Source organism: Triticum urartu, chromosome 2A (assembly GCF_056163025.1).
Source record: "Triticum urartu cultivar PI428250 chromosome 2A, HENAU_Tu73, whole genome shotgun sequence".
Classification (NCBI taxonomy): Eukaryota; Viridiplantae; Streptophyta; class Magnoliopsida; order Poales; family Poaceae; genus Triticum; species Triticum urartu.
This window is the reverse complement of record NC_141874.1, coordinates 121,427,572-121,445,732: the sequence shown is the minus strand read 5'-3', so window position 1 is coordinate 121,445,732 and position 18,161 is coordinate 121,427,572. Positions and strand designations below refer to the sequence as shown.

General features: G+C 43.5%; 1 protein-coding gene across 1 annotated transcript in view; it reads left to right on the top strand.

Moving 5' to 3' along the window:
* Positions 1-9,529, top strand: part of LOC147984217 (uncharacterized) — a 37,842-nt gene extending 28,313 nt beyond the window's left edge. Inside the window, exon 2 of the mRNA XM_087541011.1 lies at positions 9,430-9,529. Within this exon, the coding sequence (XP_087397137.1) occupies positions 9,430-9,529 (100 nt within the window). The remainder of the gene's footprint in view (positions 1-9,429) is intronic.
* Positions 9,530-18,161: the final 8,632 nt, after the last annotated feature.

Genomic DNA, 18,161 nt, shown 5'->3' with positions numbered 1-18,161 from the left:
GAACTAGGGGTCGGAGACGATGCGGGTGCGGCCTCCAGGGCACTATTCGGTGGCAGAGCTAGATCATGCTCGTCGTGACAGTGCGGCGCGCTCGGCAGTGGTTCGAATCCGTCAGGGATCAAGTCCCCGCGGGTGTCGGCCGTGTAGTTTAAACTTCCGAATCTGACCTGACGGCCAGGGGCGTAGCTTTCGATCTGCTCTAGATGGCCAAGTGAATTGGCCCGCAGTGCGAAGCCGCCAAAGACGAAGATCTGTCCAGGGAGGAAGGTCTCACCCTGGACTGCATCGCCATTGATGATCATAGGAGCCATCGGGCCTGATGGCGACGACACAGAGGAACTCTCAATTAAAGCACCAATGTCGGTGTCAAAACCGGCGGATCTCGGGTAGGGGGTCCCGAACTGTGCGTCTAGGCCGGATGGTAACAGGAGGCAGGGGACACGAAGTTTTACCTAGGTTCGGGCCCTCTTGATGGAGGTAAAACCCTACGTCCTGCTTGATTAATATTGATGATATGGGTATCACAAGAGTTGATCTACCACGAGATCAGAGAGGCTAAACCCTAGAAGCTAGCCTATGGTATGATTGTTGATGTGTATCTTGTCCTACGGACTAAAACCCTCCGGTTTATATAGACATCGGAGAGGGTTAGGGTTACATAAAGTCAGTTACAATGGTAGGAGATCTGAACATCCGTATCGCCAAGCTTGCCTTCCACGCCAAGGAAAGTCCCTTCCGGACACGGGACGGAGTCTTCAATATTGTATCTTCATAGTCCAGGAGTCCGGCTAAAGGTATAGTTCGGCTATCCGAACACCCCCTAATCCAGGACTCCCTCAGCCGTGATAGCCTAGCATAAGTTGCTCGCTTATTTATTTCCTTGTTTTGTTTATTTGTTTTCTTGTAGTCACTGCAGTTCTTTTTTCTCGGTTTGCTAGTGGCTGCAATAACCTATTTTTTAAAACTAGGCCACAATAACCATGGGCTAATATTTACTGTAGTGACACTGGGCCTCCTACGGGCCGTAGAAACATTGGGCCTTCTACGGGCTGTAGAAACAGTAGGCCTTCTACGGGCTGTAGAAACAATGGGCCTTCTACGGGCCGTAGAAACAATGGGCCTTCTACGGGCCGTATCATCAATGGGCCTTATACGGGCCGTATGATCGATTGGCCAAACATGGGCCTATAACATGCCTCATTATGGCCATAAACGGGCTAGAGTTGGAATCGTCCGTTCATGGGCCGACCATAACGGGCCATCGTTAATAGGCCGTATTTGATGACGCTATGAAAATGGCCCAACGAGTTAACGGACCACAAACGGGCCGACTGTAACCACGGGCTGAATTTGGCCCACAAGCAGAAAATGACAGTAACGGGACGTAAGTAAACGAATGCTGGAAATTAACCCAAGAATAAATGGGCTCTGAGAAGGCCGAAAGATAACATGGGCTGGAAACGGCCCAACGGAATAACATGCCGTTAATGGGTATAAAGTGATACACTGTTCATTACGGGCCAGTTTCACCACGGGCCGTTAATGGGTGTAAAGTGATACACTGTTCATTACGGGCCAGTTTCACCACGGGCCATTAGTAGGCCAAGAGTTACATAGGGCCTCATATGGGCCGAAAGACGTCATGGGCCATACATGGGCCAGAAGTGAAAACGGGCTGGAATCATATTGGATGGCCCAGATGACGCTACTGGGCCTAATTCGGATAGGGCGTAACGGGCCTTGGGTTAGCGGGCTATAAATGGGCTATATTCGAACAGGCCGTTAACAGGCTTTCCATGGGCCGGCCTGCCAGCTTTTAACCAAGTCAAATGGGCCGGCCTTTTCACAGGAATGGGCCTCTGTTGGGCCATGCCACATGTCGACGTATCATAGGCGCCTTCTGTCCAATGAGTGGTTGACATCTGTCCCAACGATGAGCCGACACGTGTTTCCTCCAGCCAATGATGATTTTACACGTGGAAAATCCCCATTGGTCGGGGCTGTTAACGGGTTATCGGATCCAAAACCTGACCCGATAGCTTAACGGCATTCCGTTACGGTGGATGCCACGTGTCAGTCACCCTTGACGAAAGCACTTCTGTGACGCACGATTTATCGTCATGGAATTGGACACTTCCGTGATGATAATTTTGGTAATGTCATGGAACACTTCTACGACAGCACAGGTATGACTATCTTGATTCTGTCATAAATTTGTCATGGATGTACATGCATGACAAAAAAGCGACCTACTGTGACAAACACGTATCATCACGGAAGTGTATTTTTTTGTAGTGACCATTCAAAATGTACACGTATCCGGTTTGTGACTTGGAGTCATCTAGATCTGTGTCGAAGCTAGCATCGACGTAACCCTGCACGACGAGCTCTTCGTCACCTCCATAAACGAGAAACACATCCTTAGTCCTTTTCAGGTACTTTAGGATATTCTTGACTGCCGTCCAGTGTTCCATACCGGGATCACTTTGGTACCTCCCTACCAAACTTATGGCAAGGTTCACATCAGGTCTGGTACACAACATGGCATACATAATAGAGCCTATGGCTGAGGCATAGGGGATGACACTCATCTTTTCACTATCTTTTGCCGAGGTCGGGAATTGAGCCGTGCTCAATCTCACACCTTGCAATACAGGCAAGAACCCCTTCTTGGACTGATCAATATTGAACTTCTTCAATATCTTGTCAAGGTACATGCTTTGCGAAAGACCAATGAGGCGTCTCGATCTATCTCTATAGATCTTGATGCCTAATATGTAAGCAGCTTCTCCAAGGTCCTTCATTGAAAAACACTTATTCAAGTAGGCCTTTATGCTTTCAAAAAGTTCTATATCATTTCCCGTCAATAGTATGTCATCCACATATAATATGAGAAATGCTACAAAGCTCCCACTCACTTTCTTGTAAACACAAGCTTCTCCATAAGTCTGCATAAACCCAAACGCTTTGATCATTTCATCAAAGCGAATGTTCCAACTCCGAGATGCTTGCACCAGCCCATAGGTGGAGCGCTGGAGCTTGCATACCTTGTCAGCATTCTTAGGATCGACAAAACCTTCCGGCTGCATCATATACAATTCTTCCTTAAGGAACCCATTAAGGAATGCCGTTTTGACGTCCATTTGCCATATCTCATAATCATAGAATGCGGCAATTGCTAACATGATTCGGACGGACTTCAGCTTCGCTACGGGTGAGAAGGTCTCATCGTAGTCAACCCCTTGAACTTGTCAATAACCCTTAGTGACAAGTCGAGCCTTATAGATGGTCACATTACCATCCGCGTCAGTCTTCTTCTTAAAGATCCATTTATTCTCTATGGCTTGCCGATCATCAGGCAAGTCTATCGAAGTCCATACTTCGTTTTCATACATGGATCCTATCTCGGATTTCATGGCCTCAAGCCATTTGTTGGAATCCGGGCCCGCCATCGCTTCTTCATAGTTCGAAGGTTCACCGTTGTCTAACAACATGATATCCAGGAAAGGGTTGCCGTACCACTCTGGTGCGGAACGTTTCCTTGTGGACCTACGAAGTTCAGTAGCAACTTGATCCGAAGTTCCATGATCATCATCATTAACTTCCTCTCTAGTCGGTGCAAGCACCATAGAAACATCTTCCTGAGTTGCGCTACTCTCTGGTTCGAGATGCAGTACCTCATCAATTCTACTTTCCGCCCACTTACTTCTTTTGAGAGAAACTCTTTCTCCAGAAAGGATCCATTCTTGGCAACAAAGATCCTGCCTTCGGATCTGAGGTAGAAGGTATACCCAATAGTTACCTTAGGGTATCCTACGAAGACGCATTTTTCCGACTTGGGTTCGAGCTTTTTAGGTTGAAGTTTCTTGACATAAGCATCGCATCCCCAAACTTTCAGAAATGACAGCTTAGGTTTCTTCCCAAACCATAATTCATACGGTGTCGTCTCAACGGATTTCGACGGGGCCCTATTTAAAGTGAATGCGGCAGTCTCTAAAGAATAACCCCAAAATGATAGTGGTAGATCGGTAAGAGACATCATAGATCGCACCATATCCAATAGAGTGCGATTACGACGTTCGGACACACCATTACGCTGAGGTGTTCCAGGCGGTGTGAGTTGTGAAACAATTCCACATTTCCTTAAGTGTGTGCCAAATTCGTGACTCAAATATTCTCCCCCACGACCTGACCGTAAGAACTTTATTTTCCTGTCATGTTGATTCTCTACCTCACTCTGAAATTCCTTGAACTTTTCAAAGGTCTCGGACTTGTGTTTCATTAAGTAGACATACCCATATCTACTTAAGTTATCAGTGAGGGTGAGAACATAATGATAACCACCGCGAGACTCAACACTCATTGGACCGCACACATCAGTATGTATGATTTCCAATAAGTTGGTTGGTCGCTCCATTGTTCCATAGAACAGAGTCTTGGTCATTTTTCCCATGAGGCATGGTTCGCACGTGTCAAATGATTCATAATCAAGAGACTCCAAAAGTTCATCTGCATGGAGTTTCTTCATCTGTTTGACACCAATGTGACCAAGGTGGCAGTGCCAAAAGTATGTGGGACTATCATTATCAACCTTACATATTTTGGCATTCACACTATGAATATGTGTAACATCACGTTCGAGATTCAATAAGAATAAACCATTGACCAGCGGGGCATGACCATAAAACATATCTCTCATATAACCATTATTCTCATATTTAAATGAGTAGCCATCTCGCATTAAACGAGATCCAGATAAAATGTTCATGCTCAAAGATGGCACTAAATAACAATTATTGAGGTTTAAAACTAATCCCGAAGGTAGATATAGAGGTAGCATGCCGACGGCGATCACATCGACCTTGGAACCATTCCCGACGCGCATCGTCACCTCGTCCTTCGCCAGTCTCCGCTTATTCCGCAATTCCTGTTTTGCGTTACAAATATGAGCAACTGCACTGGTATTAAATACCCAGGAGCTACTACGAGTTCTGGTAAGGTACACAACAATGACATATATATCATATATACCTTTTGTATTGTCGGCCTTCTTATCCGCTAAGTACTGGGGGCAGTTCTGCTTCCAGTGACCGTTTCCCTTGCAATAAAAGCACTCAATCTTAGGCTTGGGTCCATGCTTTGGCTTCTTCCCGGCAACTGGCTTACCGGGCGCGACAACATCCTTGCCGTCCTTCTTGAAGTTCTTCTTACCCTTGCCTTTCTTGAAACTAGTGGTTTTATTGACCATCAACACTTGATGTTCCTTTTTGATCTCCACCTCCACTGATTTCAGCATTGAATATACCTCAGGAATGGTTTTCTCCATCCCCTGCATATTGAAATTCACAAAGCTCTTGTAGCTAGGTGGGAGCTACTGAAGGATTCTGTCAACGACCGCGTCATCCGGGAGTTAACTCCCAGCTAAGACAAGCGGTTGTGCAGCCCAGACATTTTGAGTATGTGCTCGCTGATAGAACTATTCTCCTCCATCTTACAATTGTAGAACTTGTTGGAGACTTCATATCTCTCGACTCGGGCATGAGCTTGGAAAACCATTTTCAGCTCTTGGAACATCTCATATGCTCTGTGTTGCTCAAAACGCTTTTCGAGCCCCGGTTCTAAGCTGTAAAGCATGCCGCACTGAACCAGGGAGTAATCATCACTACACGACTGCCAGGCGTTCATAACGTCTTGAGTTGCTGGGAAAACAGGTGCTTCACCTAGCGGTGCTTCAAGGACATACGCTTTTCTTGGCAACTATGAGGATGATCCTCAAGCTACGGACCCAGTCCGTATAGTTTCTAACATCGTCTTTCAGCTTGGTTTTCTCTAGGAACTGCTACCTCTTGAGCACTGCGTTGGATTTACCCGAAGAGGAAGGGATGATGCAGAAAAGTAGCATAAGTATTTCCCTCAGTTTTTGAGAACCAAGGTATCAGTCCAGTAGGAGGCTACACTCGAGTCCCTCGTACCTACAGAAAAACAATAGCTCAACGCAACCAATGCACTTAGGGGTTGTCAATCCCTTCACGGTCACTTACGAAAGTGAGATCTGATAGAGATAATAAATAATATTTTTTTGGTATTTTTGGTATAAAGATGCAAAGTAAATAAAGTAAAAGCACAGTAAAAGCAAAGCAATAATAAAGTGATGAGATTGATATGGTGAGAAAGAGACCCGGGGGCCATAGGTTTCACTAGTGGCTTCTCTCAAGAGCATAAGTATTCTACGGTGGGTGAACAAATTACTGTTGAGCAACTGACAGAATTTAGTATAGTTATGAGAATATCTAGGTATGATCATGTATATAGGCATCACGTCCGAGACAAGTAGACCGAAACGATTCTGCATCTACAACTATTACTCCACTCATCGACAGCTATCCAGCATGCATCTAGAGTATTAAGTTAAAAACAGAGTAACGCCTTAAGCAAGATGACATGATGTAGAGGGATAATTTCATGCAATATGATAAAAACCCCATCTTGTTATCCTTGATGGCAACAATACAATACGTGCCTTGCTGCCCCTTCTGTCACTGGGAAAGGACACCGCAAGATTGAACCCAAAGCTAAGCACTTCTCCCATGGCAAGCACAACCAATCTAGTAGGCCAAACCAAACTAATAATTTGAAGAGACTTGCAAAGATAACCAATCATACATAAAAGAATTCAGAGATGATTCAAATATTATTCATAGATAGACTTGATCATAAACCCACAATTCATCGATCTCAACAAACACACCACAAAAAGAAGATTACATCGAATAGATCTCCACGAGAGAGGGGGAGAACATTGTATTGAGAGCCAAAAAGAGAGAAGAAGCCATCTAGCTACTAGCTATGGACCCGTAGGTCTGAAGTAAACTACTCACACTTCATCGGAGGGCTTGGATGATGAGGTAGAAGCCCTCCGTGATCGATGCGCCCTCCGGCGGAGCTCCAGAACAGGCCCCAAGATGGGATCTCGTGGATACAGAAAGTTGCGGCGGTGGAATTAGGTTTTTGGCTCCGTCCCCGATCGTTTGGGGGTATGTGGATATATATAGGAGGAAGACATACGTCGATGGAGCTTCAAGGGGCCCACCCTCGTGAGCACCTCGTGGATTTCTTGACGGAGGGTCCAAGACTCCTGGATCTTATCTGATGAGAAAATCACGTTTCCGAAGGTTTCATTCTGTTTGGACTCCGTTTGATATTCCTTTTCTTCAAAACCCTAAAACAGGCAAAAACAACAATTCTGGGCTGGGCCTCCGGTTAATAGGGTAGTCCCAAATATAATATAAAAGTGGAAAATAAAGCCCAATAATGTCTAAAATAGTAGATAATATAGCATGGAGCAATCAAAAATTATAGATACGTTGGAGACGTATCAAGCATCCCCAAGCTTAATTCCTACTCGTCCTCGAGTAGGTAAATGATAAAAACAGAATTTTTGATGCGGAGTGCTACTTGGCATAATTTTAATGTAATTCTTCTTAATTGTGGTATGAATATTCAGATCCGAAAGATTCAAGACAAAAGTTCATATTGACATAAAAATGATAATACTTCAAGCATACTAACTAAGCAATTATGTCTTCTCAAAATAACATGGCCAAAGAAAGTTCATCCCTATAAAATCATATAGTTTAGTCATGTTTCATTTTTGTCACACAAGAACGCTATCATCATGCACAACCCCGATGACAAAGCCAAGCAATTATTTCATACTTTAGTAATCTCAAACCTATAAACTTTCACGCAATATATGAGCGCGAGCCATGGACATAGCACTATGGTTGGAATAGAATATAAAGAAGGGGGTTATGTGGACAAGACAAAAAAAGGAGAAAGTCTCACATCAATGAGGCTAATCAATGGGCTATGGAGATGCCCACCGATTGATGTTAATGCAAGGAGTAGGGATTGCCATGCAACGGATGCACTAGAGATATAAATGTATGAAAGCTCAACAAAAGAAACTAGTAAGGTAAATACATTAAGCATCCCCTATGGCCCCTCCCACCCCTCCTCCCACTGGCGCCCTAGGTTCTCCGGTGATCTCCCTTTCCAACCAGTAAATCTTGGTCCTTCTCCACGCATCATCTCCGGTGTCCTCTGGTCTCTCTCCCTATACCCATCTCCCATGGGTCATCATGGAGGATCAACTTTGGATCTGGATTTTTCTAAAGGAAGGGCTTTTGCGGAGGACGTTTTCAGATCTTGTGGGAAATGCATTCATCCCGTGGATGACACGGGCCATTTTATTATGGTCGTGTCTTTTAGCAGGCACAGTTTTCGTCTTGATGAGGATTCAGTGGAGGCGGCTTTGGAATCAGCAATTGGAGGATCTGCAATTGATTTGTCTGTTCGGCTCATTAAAGACAAGGTATTCTCATTTATTGTCTCATGTAAACGTGTTGGCCTTCTTATTCTTCATTTGAGATCTTTTGCGTGCCCGCAATTCAAATTTTTCTTCCATCTTTGGGGCAATGGTGGCCCTAATTGGAAACATGAGTTCCTCATTTGGAAGAAGGAATGTGATGCGGAGTGGATCTTAATCAGTCCCTCTAAGAGGCGTGCTTCTCTTGGTTTGATCGCGATGCACAAACCACCATCTAAGTCCGCTTTACGTTCGGGTTCTCGATCTCAAAAGAAAATTTCGTTTGCAACTTTCAACAATACAATGTTTGCAAGGGGTATAGTTATCCTGCCTCGCCTGGTATGGTTGATGATGTTATTCATGCTGGGTATACTATTCTTCCTCGTGAGCGGGTAATTTTGCCTCCGCCGCCGGTGACTGACCTCCGATGGATGCTGGCCGAGCCACCCATCACCTTCGGAACAGTTAACGTTCCTGAGACTTCTTCGGTAGGGTTTTCTGTGGCAGCGCTAAACACTCTCGATGTCAATCTGCATGTGCATGGGGATGAGCTGGTTGAACCAGCTCCGATTCTGGCCCAAGATGCTTCCCCGACCCAATCAACAGACCCGGTGATTCCCATGGCCCAGGTTGTTTCCCCAGCCCTATCAAACATGTATCTGTCTGATATATCTCCATATGGTTCTGGCAACAAGGCGAATATTGATTTCCAACCAACAGATTTATCTGGAGATTCTGCTGATTTAAATGAGTTTATTGATGACATGGTTCTCAATGTGTGGAAATGTCAGAATTGCTTATCCATGGATCATTTAACCAGAGCGTGCACTAGCAGGGTCCGTTGCGTAGATGCTTTCGGTTGGGGCACAGGGCAATGGGCTGTTCAGATTCTACTCCCTCACCAACTTACAAGTGGGTCCCGCGGATCAAATCGGGCGATTCCAGCCGGTCAGCAGGGTTTTCTACGCTGAACGCCTCGATTCCCTTCATAGCTAGTCCCGCTAGGTCTCTGCCCAGTCCTGTCGATCCTGCCACCCCATCTATCCCACCTCTACCTGCAGAGCCACCGCCCATAACGCCTCAACCTCCCTCCTCACCGTCTGCATCGCCTCCTCCGCCTCATCCATCGCACACTGCATCGCCTCCATATTTCGCCACTGATCGGCGCTTCTCCTCTTCGGCACCGGCAATGGCGACCTTTGCGTTGGACCCCATGGAGTTTGTCCCGCAAGGCTTCGACATCATCGACGGTGGTGAGCTGCGCCTTCCCCGTACTTTCTTCGCACCTGCGGTGGCTCCAGATCGGCAGCATGAGGACTACGCCGAAGAAATTGCCATCTTTCGCAACATGGTCAGTAATTTTGTTGTCAATGATCTGGGAAGAGCGGTTCTGGAGGCCCAACCTTGGATACAAGGAGTTGGGCTTTTTCGTTTCCGTAGTGCTTTGGCTCGTCAAGCTCTTGTGGATCATCCACCTTTCAATCTGGGAAATGATAGATTTGTTAGGTTCATCCCGCATGATGAGGGAGTTAATTACAGAGCAACACGGGGTTTTCGCCGTGGATGGGTTATGTTGCTCGGAGTTCCACTGGATTATAGGCACACACAGCACCTTGCGGATGTAATTAGCACCTTTGGTAGATTTCATCATTGGCATCAAGATGATCCCATGCTTGTCCGCTCGCTCGCTTATGTGTCTTTCCCTGCACCGACTCTGGTTCCTCGCTCGGTGACTTACAGAGAATATGCAGACTTTGGCGGTGCTAGGATCTCTTGGTCTGCACCTGTGTACATCTTGTCAGCGGATTTTGCAGACGTTCTACCAGCAGATGAAGACCCCATGCCCTTCAATGGCAATCCACACCCCCTGCCTGGCAATTTACACTTTGAGAACCACAATTGGGTTATGCCAGAATTCCCTAAGCTGGGTTGGAACGATGTGCCACAGCCAGTCAATGAGCAGCAAAACAATGATGTGGTTCATGCAGATGTGCAACATCAGGAAGTTCAGGAAATCCAGTCACAGGAGTCCATTGTTCTGCAACCTTCAGAGGATTCAGTTAACAATGTTGACAATGCTGCTGAGGTGGCTCTCTTCCAGCCCCCAATGGGACCACAGCAACCTCCTCTTATGATTGGGCAAGTTCTCACCATCTATGGACCAGTTCTCCCACCAGTGATGCAGTGGCAGCGTTCTTTCGAGAAGATGTTGCCGTTTATATGGTCTTCAAACATTCCCCAGTTTGTTTTCAAGTCTGACATAGGTGCTATGCTCAACAAGCAATCCTGTGAAGCTCTCTGCAGTGGCCCTGTTTCCATTCTTAATCTCCTGCCTGCAACTGACTCCTCGATCAAGTTTGCTCCGGATGTGTCAAATACTACTGTTAAAAGACCAGTTGCTCGAGCTCTCTGCTTTGGTGATCTGGATGACCCAGTTTCTGAAACCTTTGAATTTTCTGCTGTGCCTGAGGTGACTCTGAAGCAAGCAAGGAAGTCTCAAGCCTCAAAAATTATTGTTGATACTGAGGTTCGGCGCAGTGCACGTCTGAGCGCCCTCCGTGATGGCTACCGCAAAGTTTCTCCCAAGAAGTCTCACACTTTGAAGAAGCGTAAGGCCAGCAACTCCCAATCTGAAAACAGTGCTTCTGTGCCACCACCAACTGCTATTGCAGATCTCCAACGCATTGGCGCCCGTCTCCGCATTGCACCTGAGAAGATCTCTACGGATAAGCTTGTTGCTGATCCGGCCAAGTCCAGCAACAGCCGGGGTTCTGATGATTAGTTACTTCATGCAGGGTTCTGGTCTATGGCGAACCGTCGCTATTTATCTTTCTTTTCTTGTTAAGAACTATGTTATGCTTGTCTGCTGTGTGGGTTGGTATAGGTCATTGCGTGGCCTATTTACTATGCTTTTACTTTTGGTTTGTAATGAATCAGACAAGATTTAAGGAGTGGAAGGTGCTATGTTGGAATGTTCGTGGCCTCAATGCTGAAGCACGTCAGCTTGCAGTTAGGCAGAAGATTGGTGAAAGTGGTTGCTCTGTTGTCTGTCTTCAGGAAACTAAATGCATGCAAATGGATCAGCGATTCATTAGGAAGTTTTGCCCGAGGCGTTTTGATAATTTTGTTTACGTACCTTCGGCTGGTGCGTCGGCTAGGATGGTGGTCGTTTGGAATTCGTCCTTTTTCATAGGTACTTTAATTGAGGCCAAATCCTATGGGATAATTGTGGAGTTTAAATCCAAACACACCTCAGAAACTTGGTCTCTTGTCTCTGTTTATGGCCCGTGTCAAGGCCCTGCCCGTGATGAATTTGTTCAATGGTTATATAACCTGGATATTCGGTTTGGTCAAAACTAGCGGCTTTTGGGTGATTTCAACTTCATGAGATCGTTGGATAACCGCAATCTTCCGGGAGGTGATGTTAATGATATCTTTTTGTTTAATGAGATAATTGGTCATTTGGGACTTGTTGAGTTGCCAATCAAGGGGCGTCAATATACATGATCGAATATGCAAACCTCACCTCTTCTAGAACAGATAGATTGGTTTTTCACTTCGGTTACTTGGACATCAGACCACCCCAACACAATGGTATTTCCACTAGCACGCACTGCCTCTGACCATGTGCCGTGCGTGGTCTCGATTGCTAATTGTATCCCCAAGGCAATGGTTTTCCGCTTTGAGAATTATTGGGTGGATTTTCCCCGGTTTGCTAACTGTGTTGCTGAAGTTTGGAATAGGCCAGTGGTAAAATCATCGATTGCATTAACAATTTCAGCTAAGTTTAAGTCCCTACGATATGCTCTAAAGAAATGGCATTTAAACCTGTCCACAGTCAAAGTTTTAATTGCTGATTGTAATAAAGTGATTATTTTCCTGGACAATCTAGAGGAAATTAGGCCTTTGAGTTGGCCGGAGTTCAACTTTCGTAGAATTGTTAAATTACATCTTGAGGATATCTTACATTGGCAATTCATATATTGGAAGCAGCGTTGCACGATCAGAAACATAAAAGTTGGAGAAGAGAATTCAAAAAAATTTCATGCAATGGCCACGGAAAGATTCCGTAGGAACACTATCTCTTCGATCAAGTCTGTGGAGGGGGATGTGGTCACGGACCATCAGCAGTTGGCGGGAATGTTCTGGGCTAACTTTAATCAGCGAATGGGCCAATCAAAAGGCATTCAGATGGGTTTTGATCTAGACACATTAATTACCCGAATTGATGGGCTAGAGGAGTTGTCTTTACCATTCACTGATTCTGAGGTGGATACGGTAATTAAGAATATGCCTACTGATCGTGCTCCCGGACCAGACGGATTTACTGGGCTTTTCTTAAAGAAATGTTGGCCGATTTTGAAGGAGGACTTTATGAAACTTGTGCAAGATTTCTACGAGGGAAAATGTAATTTGGAGTGTCTCAATACATCTCTTATCACCCTCATTCCGAAGAAGCTAAGCCCTGAATATGTTGGCGATTTTAGGCCCATATCTTTGACTAATACTTGTTTAAAGTTCTTAACCAAGCTTTTGGCAAATCGTCTCCACGGTGTGATTCTGAAATGTATCCACCGTAACCAATATGGGTTTCTACGATGTCGATCAATACATGACTGTCTGGCGTGGTGTTTTGAATACATTCACCAATGCAAAGCTTCCAAGAGGCCTATCATTCTTCTTAAACTTGACTTCATAAAGGCGTTTGACACCATTGAGCATGAGCTGATTCTTAGGATTTTGAAATGTAAGGGATTTGACGATCGTTGGACAAGTTGGATTGACAACATTCTATCCGCAGGCTCCTCTTCGGTCCTTCTGAATGGAGTGCCTAGTAATCACTTTGTTTGTCGATCAGGTGTTCGACAAGGTGACCTGCTATCTCCCTTACTCTTTGTGATTGCGGTGGGCTTACTTCAGTCGGTCGTAAGTGAGATGTGCTCCAGGAATATTCTCACCTTGCCAATCCCAACTACATCGATGGACTATCCGATTGTACAGTATGCTGAGGATACTCTAATCGTTCTTCCTGCTATTGATAGCCAGCTTATTGCATTCAAAGAAATGCTTGAAGTCTTTGCCAAATCAACCGGACTAAAGGTGAATTTCAATAAGTCCTCTTTGATACCAATCAATATGACTGATGACGAGGGCACGCGTGTTGCTGCCTTGCTTGGATGTGATGTTGGTTCCATGCCATTCACTTACCTGGGCCTACCAATGGGTACTTCCCGGCCAACAATTTATGATCTGTTGCCTTTGGTGGATCGCATTGAGAGACGATTATCTGCATCCTCTTGTCTCTTGAATCAAGGAAGCCGTCTCCAACTATTACAGTCTGTCCTTAGTTCCATGCCGATATATTTCTTGTGCACCCTTTTGCTACCACAGGGTATCTTGAAGCAAATTGAACGGATCATGCGGCAATGCTTGTGGAGAGGGAACACGGATACGCCCCGGCAATCTTTGGCGGCTTGGGACTTGGTATGTCGTCCAAAATCTTTTGGTGGTTTGGGAGTTATGGACTTGAGCGTTCAAAATGATGCATTGCTCATCAAACACCTTTTTAAGTTCTTCAATAAGATGGACGTACCATGGGTATCTCTTATTTGGGACACTTATTATGCCTCTGCGCCCCCCCCCCCAAGTCACGCAAAGCTGCGGTTCTTTCTGGTGGAGAGATGTTTTCAAGCTGTATGATAAGTATTGCAAGTTGGCAGTTCCACTAGTTCAATCGGGGGATACGATGATCTTCTGGCTTGACCGTTGGCAACTTGGCAACAATACAGTTAGCATGCAACATCATTTTCCGAGGCTCCACTCCTTTGTGATTGACGACACTCTAACAGTCAAGGATATTCTAGAGCTATCGGACCCAACTAACAATCTCCATCTGCCACTATCTACACAGGCCTTTGAGGAGTTTAATCAACTTCAGGCGCTGCTTACTATGGTTAATCTTCAATATGGGCAAAATGATGTCTGGAAATGGCCTTCCAAGTTTGGGGACTACCAGTCCAGGATCAATTACTTGTCATGCTTTTCGGACACAGTGGTTGATCCCATATTCAGGTGGATTTGGAAATGTTCTTGCACTCTGAAGTTTAAGGTTTTTGGGTGGCTCCTTTTGATGGATCGCCTAAACACTAGAGACATGATGCAACGGCGACATTGGATTATCCAGGATGACACTTGTGTTCTATGCCACTTGGCATCACATGAGGACAGAACCCTTCTCTTCTTCGCTTGCAATTTTAGCCAGCGCATCTGGAACTACCTGGGAATTTCATGGAATCCTCAACCAAACCAGACCACTTATGACATGGCTTCTGATGCTAGGAGGGATTTTGGACATCCTTTTTTCTCTGAGATAGTGTTCACTGCCACTTGGAATATTTGGACACAAAGAAATGGGAAGATCTTCCGGAATGAATCACCTTCTTTCAGGGCATTTTTTACATGACATTTCTATTTTAGCTCATAGAATCAAATGTAAATATAGGAATTGTCTAATCTCTTGGATAGCTTCCTTACCCTAATCATTTCTTTTGTAAGTATTACTCTCTCCTCCTCTCTCTTAACATTGTAACTTTGTACACTTTGGCTTTGTGGTTTAATAAAAGACTGTGAGGCTATTGCCTTGCAGTACATAGTCAAAAAAACTAGTGGGTGTGCATCCAACTTGCTTGCTCACGAAGACCTAGGACACTTGAGGAGGCCCATTGTTGGAATATACAAGCCAAGTTCTATAATGAAAAATTCCCACTAGTATATGGAAGTGATAACATGAGAGACTCTCTACTATGAAGATCATGGTGCTACTTTGAAGCATAAATGTGGTAGAAGGATAGTAACATTGTCCCTTCTCTCTTTTTCTCTCATTTTTTGGGCCTTCTCTCTTTTTTATGGCCTTTTTTGGGCCTTCTCTTTTTTATGGCCTTTTTTATTTATTTATTCCTCACTTGGGACAATGCTCTAATAATGATGATCATCACACTTCTATTTATTTACAACTCAATGATTACAACTCGATACTAGAACAAAGATGACTCTATGTGAATGCCTTTGGTGGTGTACCGGGATATGCAATGAACCAAGAGTGACATGTATGAAAGAATTATGAACGGTGGCTTTTCCACAAATACTATGTCAACTACATGATCATGCTAAGAAATATGACAATGATGAATGTGTCATGATGAACGGAATGATGGAAAGTTGCATGGCAATATATCTCGGAATGGCTATGTAAATGCCATATTAGGTAGGTATGGTGGCTGTTTTGAGTAAGATATAAGGAGGTTTATGTGTGAAAGAGCGTATCATATCACGGGGTTTGGATGCACTGGCGAAGTTTGCGCCAACTCTCAATGTGAGAAAGGGCAATGCACGGTACCGAAGAGGCTAGCAAGGGTAGAAGGGTGAGAGTGCGTATAATCCATGGACTCAACATTAGTCATAAAGAACTCACATACTTATTGCAAAAATCTACAAGTCATCAAAAACCTTGGCACTACGCGCATGCTCCTAGGGGGATAGATCGGTAGGAAAAGACCATCGCTCGTCCCCGACCGCCACTCATAAGGAAGACAATCAAATAACACCTCATGTTTCAAATTTGTTGCATAATGTTTACCATACATGCATGCTACGGGACTTGAAAACCTCAACACAAGTATTTCTCAATTTCACAACTACTCAACTAGCATGACTTTGATATTATTACCTCCATATCTCAAAACAATCATCAAGCATCAAACTTTTCTTAGTATTCAACACACTCATAAGAAAGTTTTATTATTAATCTTGCATACCAAGCATATTACAATTTTAAGCAAATTACCATACTATTAATACTCTTAAAATAATCTAAGTGAAGCATGAGAGAACAATAGTTTCTATAAAACAAATCCACCACCGTGCTCTAAAAGATATAAGTGAAGCACTAGAGCAAAATTATAAAGCTCAAAAGATATAAGTGAAGCACATAGAGTATTCTATCAAATTCCAAATCATGTATGGCTCTCTCAAAAGGTGTGTACAGCAAGGATGATTGTGGTAAACTAATAAGCAAAGACTCAGATCATAAAAGACGCTCCAAGCATAACACATATCATGTGGTGAATAAAAATATAGCTCCAAGTAAAGTTACCGATAGAAGTGGACGAAAAAGGGGATGCCTTTCGGGGCATCCCCAAGCTTTGGCTTTTAGGTGTCCTTATATTATCTTGGAGGTGCCATGGGAATCCCCAATCTTAGGCTCTTGCCACTCCATGTTCCATAATCCATCAAATCTTTACCCAAAACTTGAAAACTTCACATCACAAAACCTAAAGTAGAAAACTCGTGAGCTCCGTTAGAGAAAGAAAACAAAAGACCACTTAAAGGTACTGTAATGAACTTATTCTTTATTTATATTGGTATTATACCTACTGTATTCCAACTTCTCTATGGATTATAAACTACTAGCCATAGATTCATCAAAATAAGTAAACAACACACAAAAAAACAGAATCTGTCAAAAACAGAACAGTCTGTAGTAATCTGTACCTAGCGCAAGATCTCGAACGCCAAAAATTCTAAAATAAATTGTTGGATGTGAGGAATTTATCTATTAATCATCTGAAAAAAGAATTAACTAAATATCACTTTCCAAATAAAAATGAGAGCAGTTATCGTGAGCGCTAAAGTTTCTGTTTTTTTATAGAAAGTTCAATCAAGACTTTCCCCAAGTCGTCCCAACGGTTCTACTTGGCACAAACACTAATTAAAAACAACCAATACAGAGGCTAGATAATTTATTTATTACTAAACAGGAGCAAAAATCAAGGAATAAAAAATAAAATTGGGTTGCCTCCCAACAAGCGCTATCGTTTAACGCCCCTAGCTAGGAATAACAAGCAAGAATAGATCTAGGTATTGCCATCTTTGGTAGGCAATCCATAAGTGGCTCTCATGATAGATTCATATGGTAATTTTATTTTATTTCTAGGAAAGTGTTCCATGCCTTTCCTTAATGGAAATTGGAATCTAATATTTCCTTCCTTCATATCAATAATTGCACCAATCGTTCTAAGGAAAGGTCTACCAGGAATAATCGGAGATGCAGGATTGCGATCTATGTCAAGAACAATAAAATCTATGGGCACATAATTCCTATTTGCAACAATAAGAACATCATTAATTCTTCCCATAGGTTTCTTAATAGTGGAATCCGCAAGATGCAAGTTTAGAGAGCAATCATCAAAATCACGGAAATCTAGTAAATCACATAAAGTTTTGGGAATAGTAGAGACACTAGCACCCAAATCACACAAAGCATAAAACTCATAATTTTTAATTTTAATCTTAATAGTTGGTTCCCACTCATCATAAAGTTTTCTAGGGATAGAAACTTCCAATTCAAGTTTTTCTTCATAAGATTGCATCAAGGCATCAACGATATGTTTAGTAAACGCTTTATTTTGACTATAAGCGTGAGGAGATTTTAGCACGGATTGCAACAAGGAAATACAATCAATTAAAGAGCAATTTTCATAGTTAAATTCCTTGAAATCTATAATAGTGGGTTTAGCAACATCTAGGGTTTTAATTTCTTCAATCCCACTTTTATTAAATTTAGCATCAAGATCAACAAATTCCGAATTCTTAGAACGCCTTCTAGGTACAGGTGGATCATATTCAGTCCCATAAATATCAAGATTCATATTGCAAAACAAATAATTAATCGGGTACACATCAATAACTTTTAGATATTCATCGTTATTTTCATAGGAACTAGAAGAACACGCTT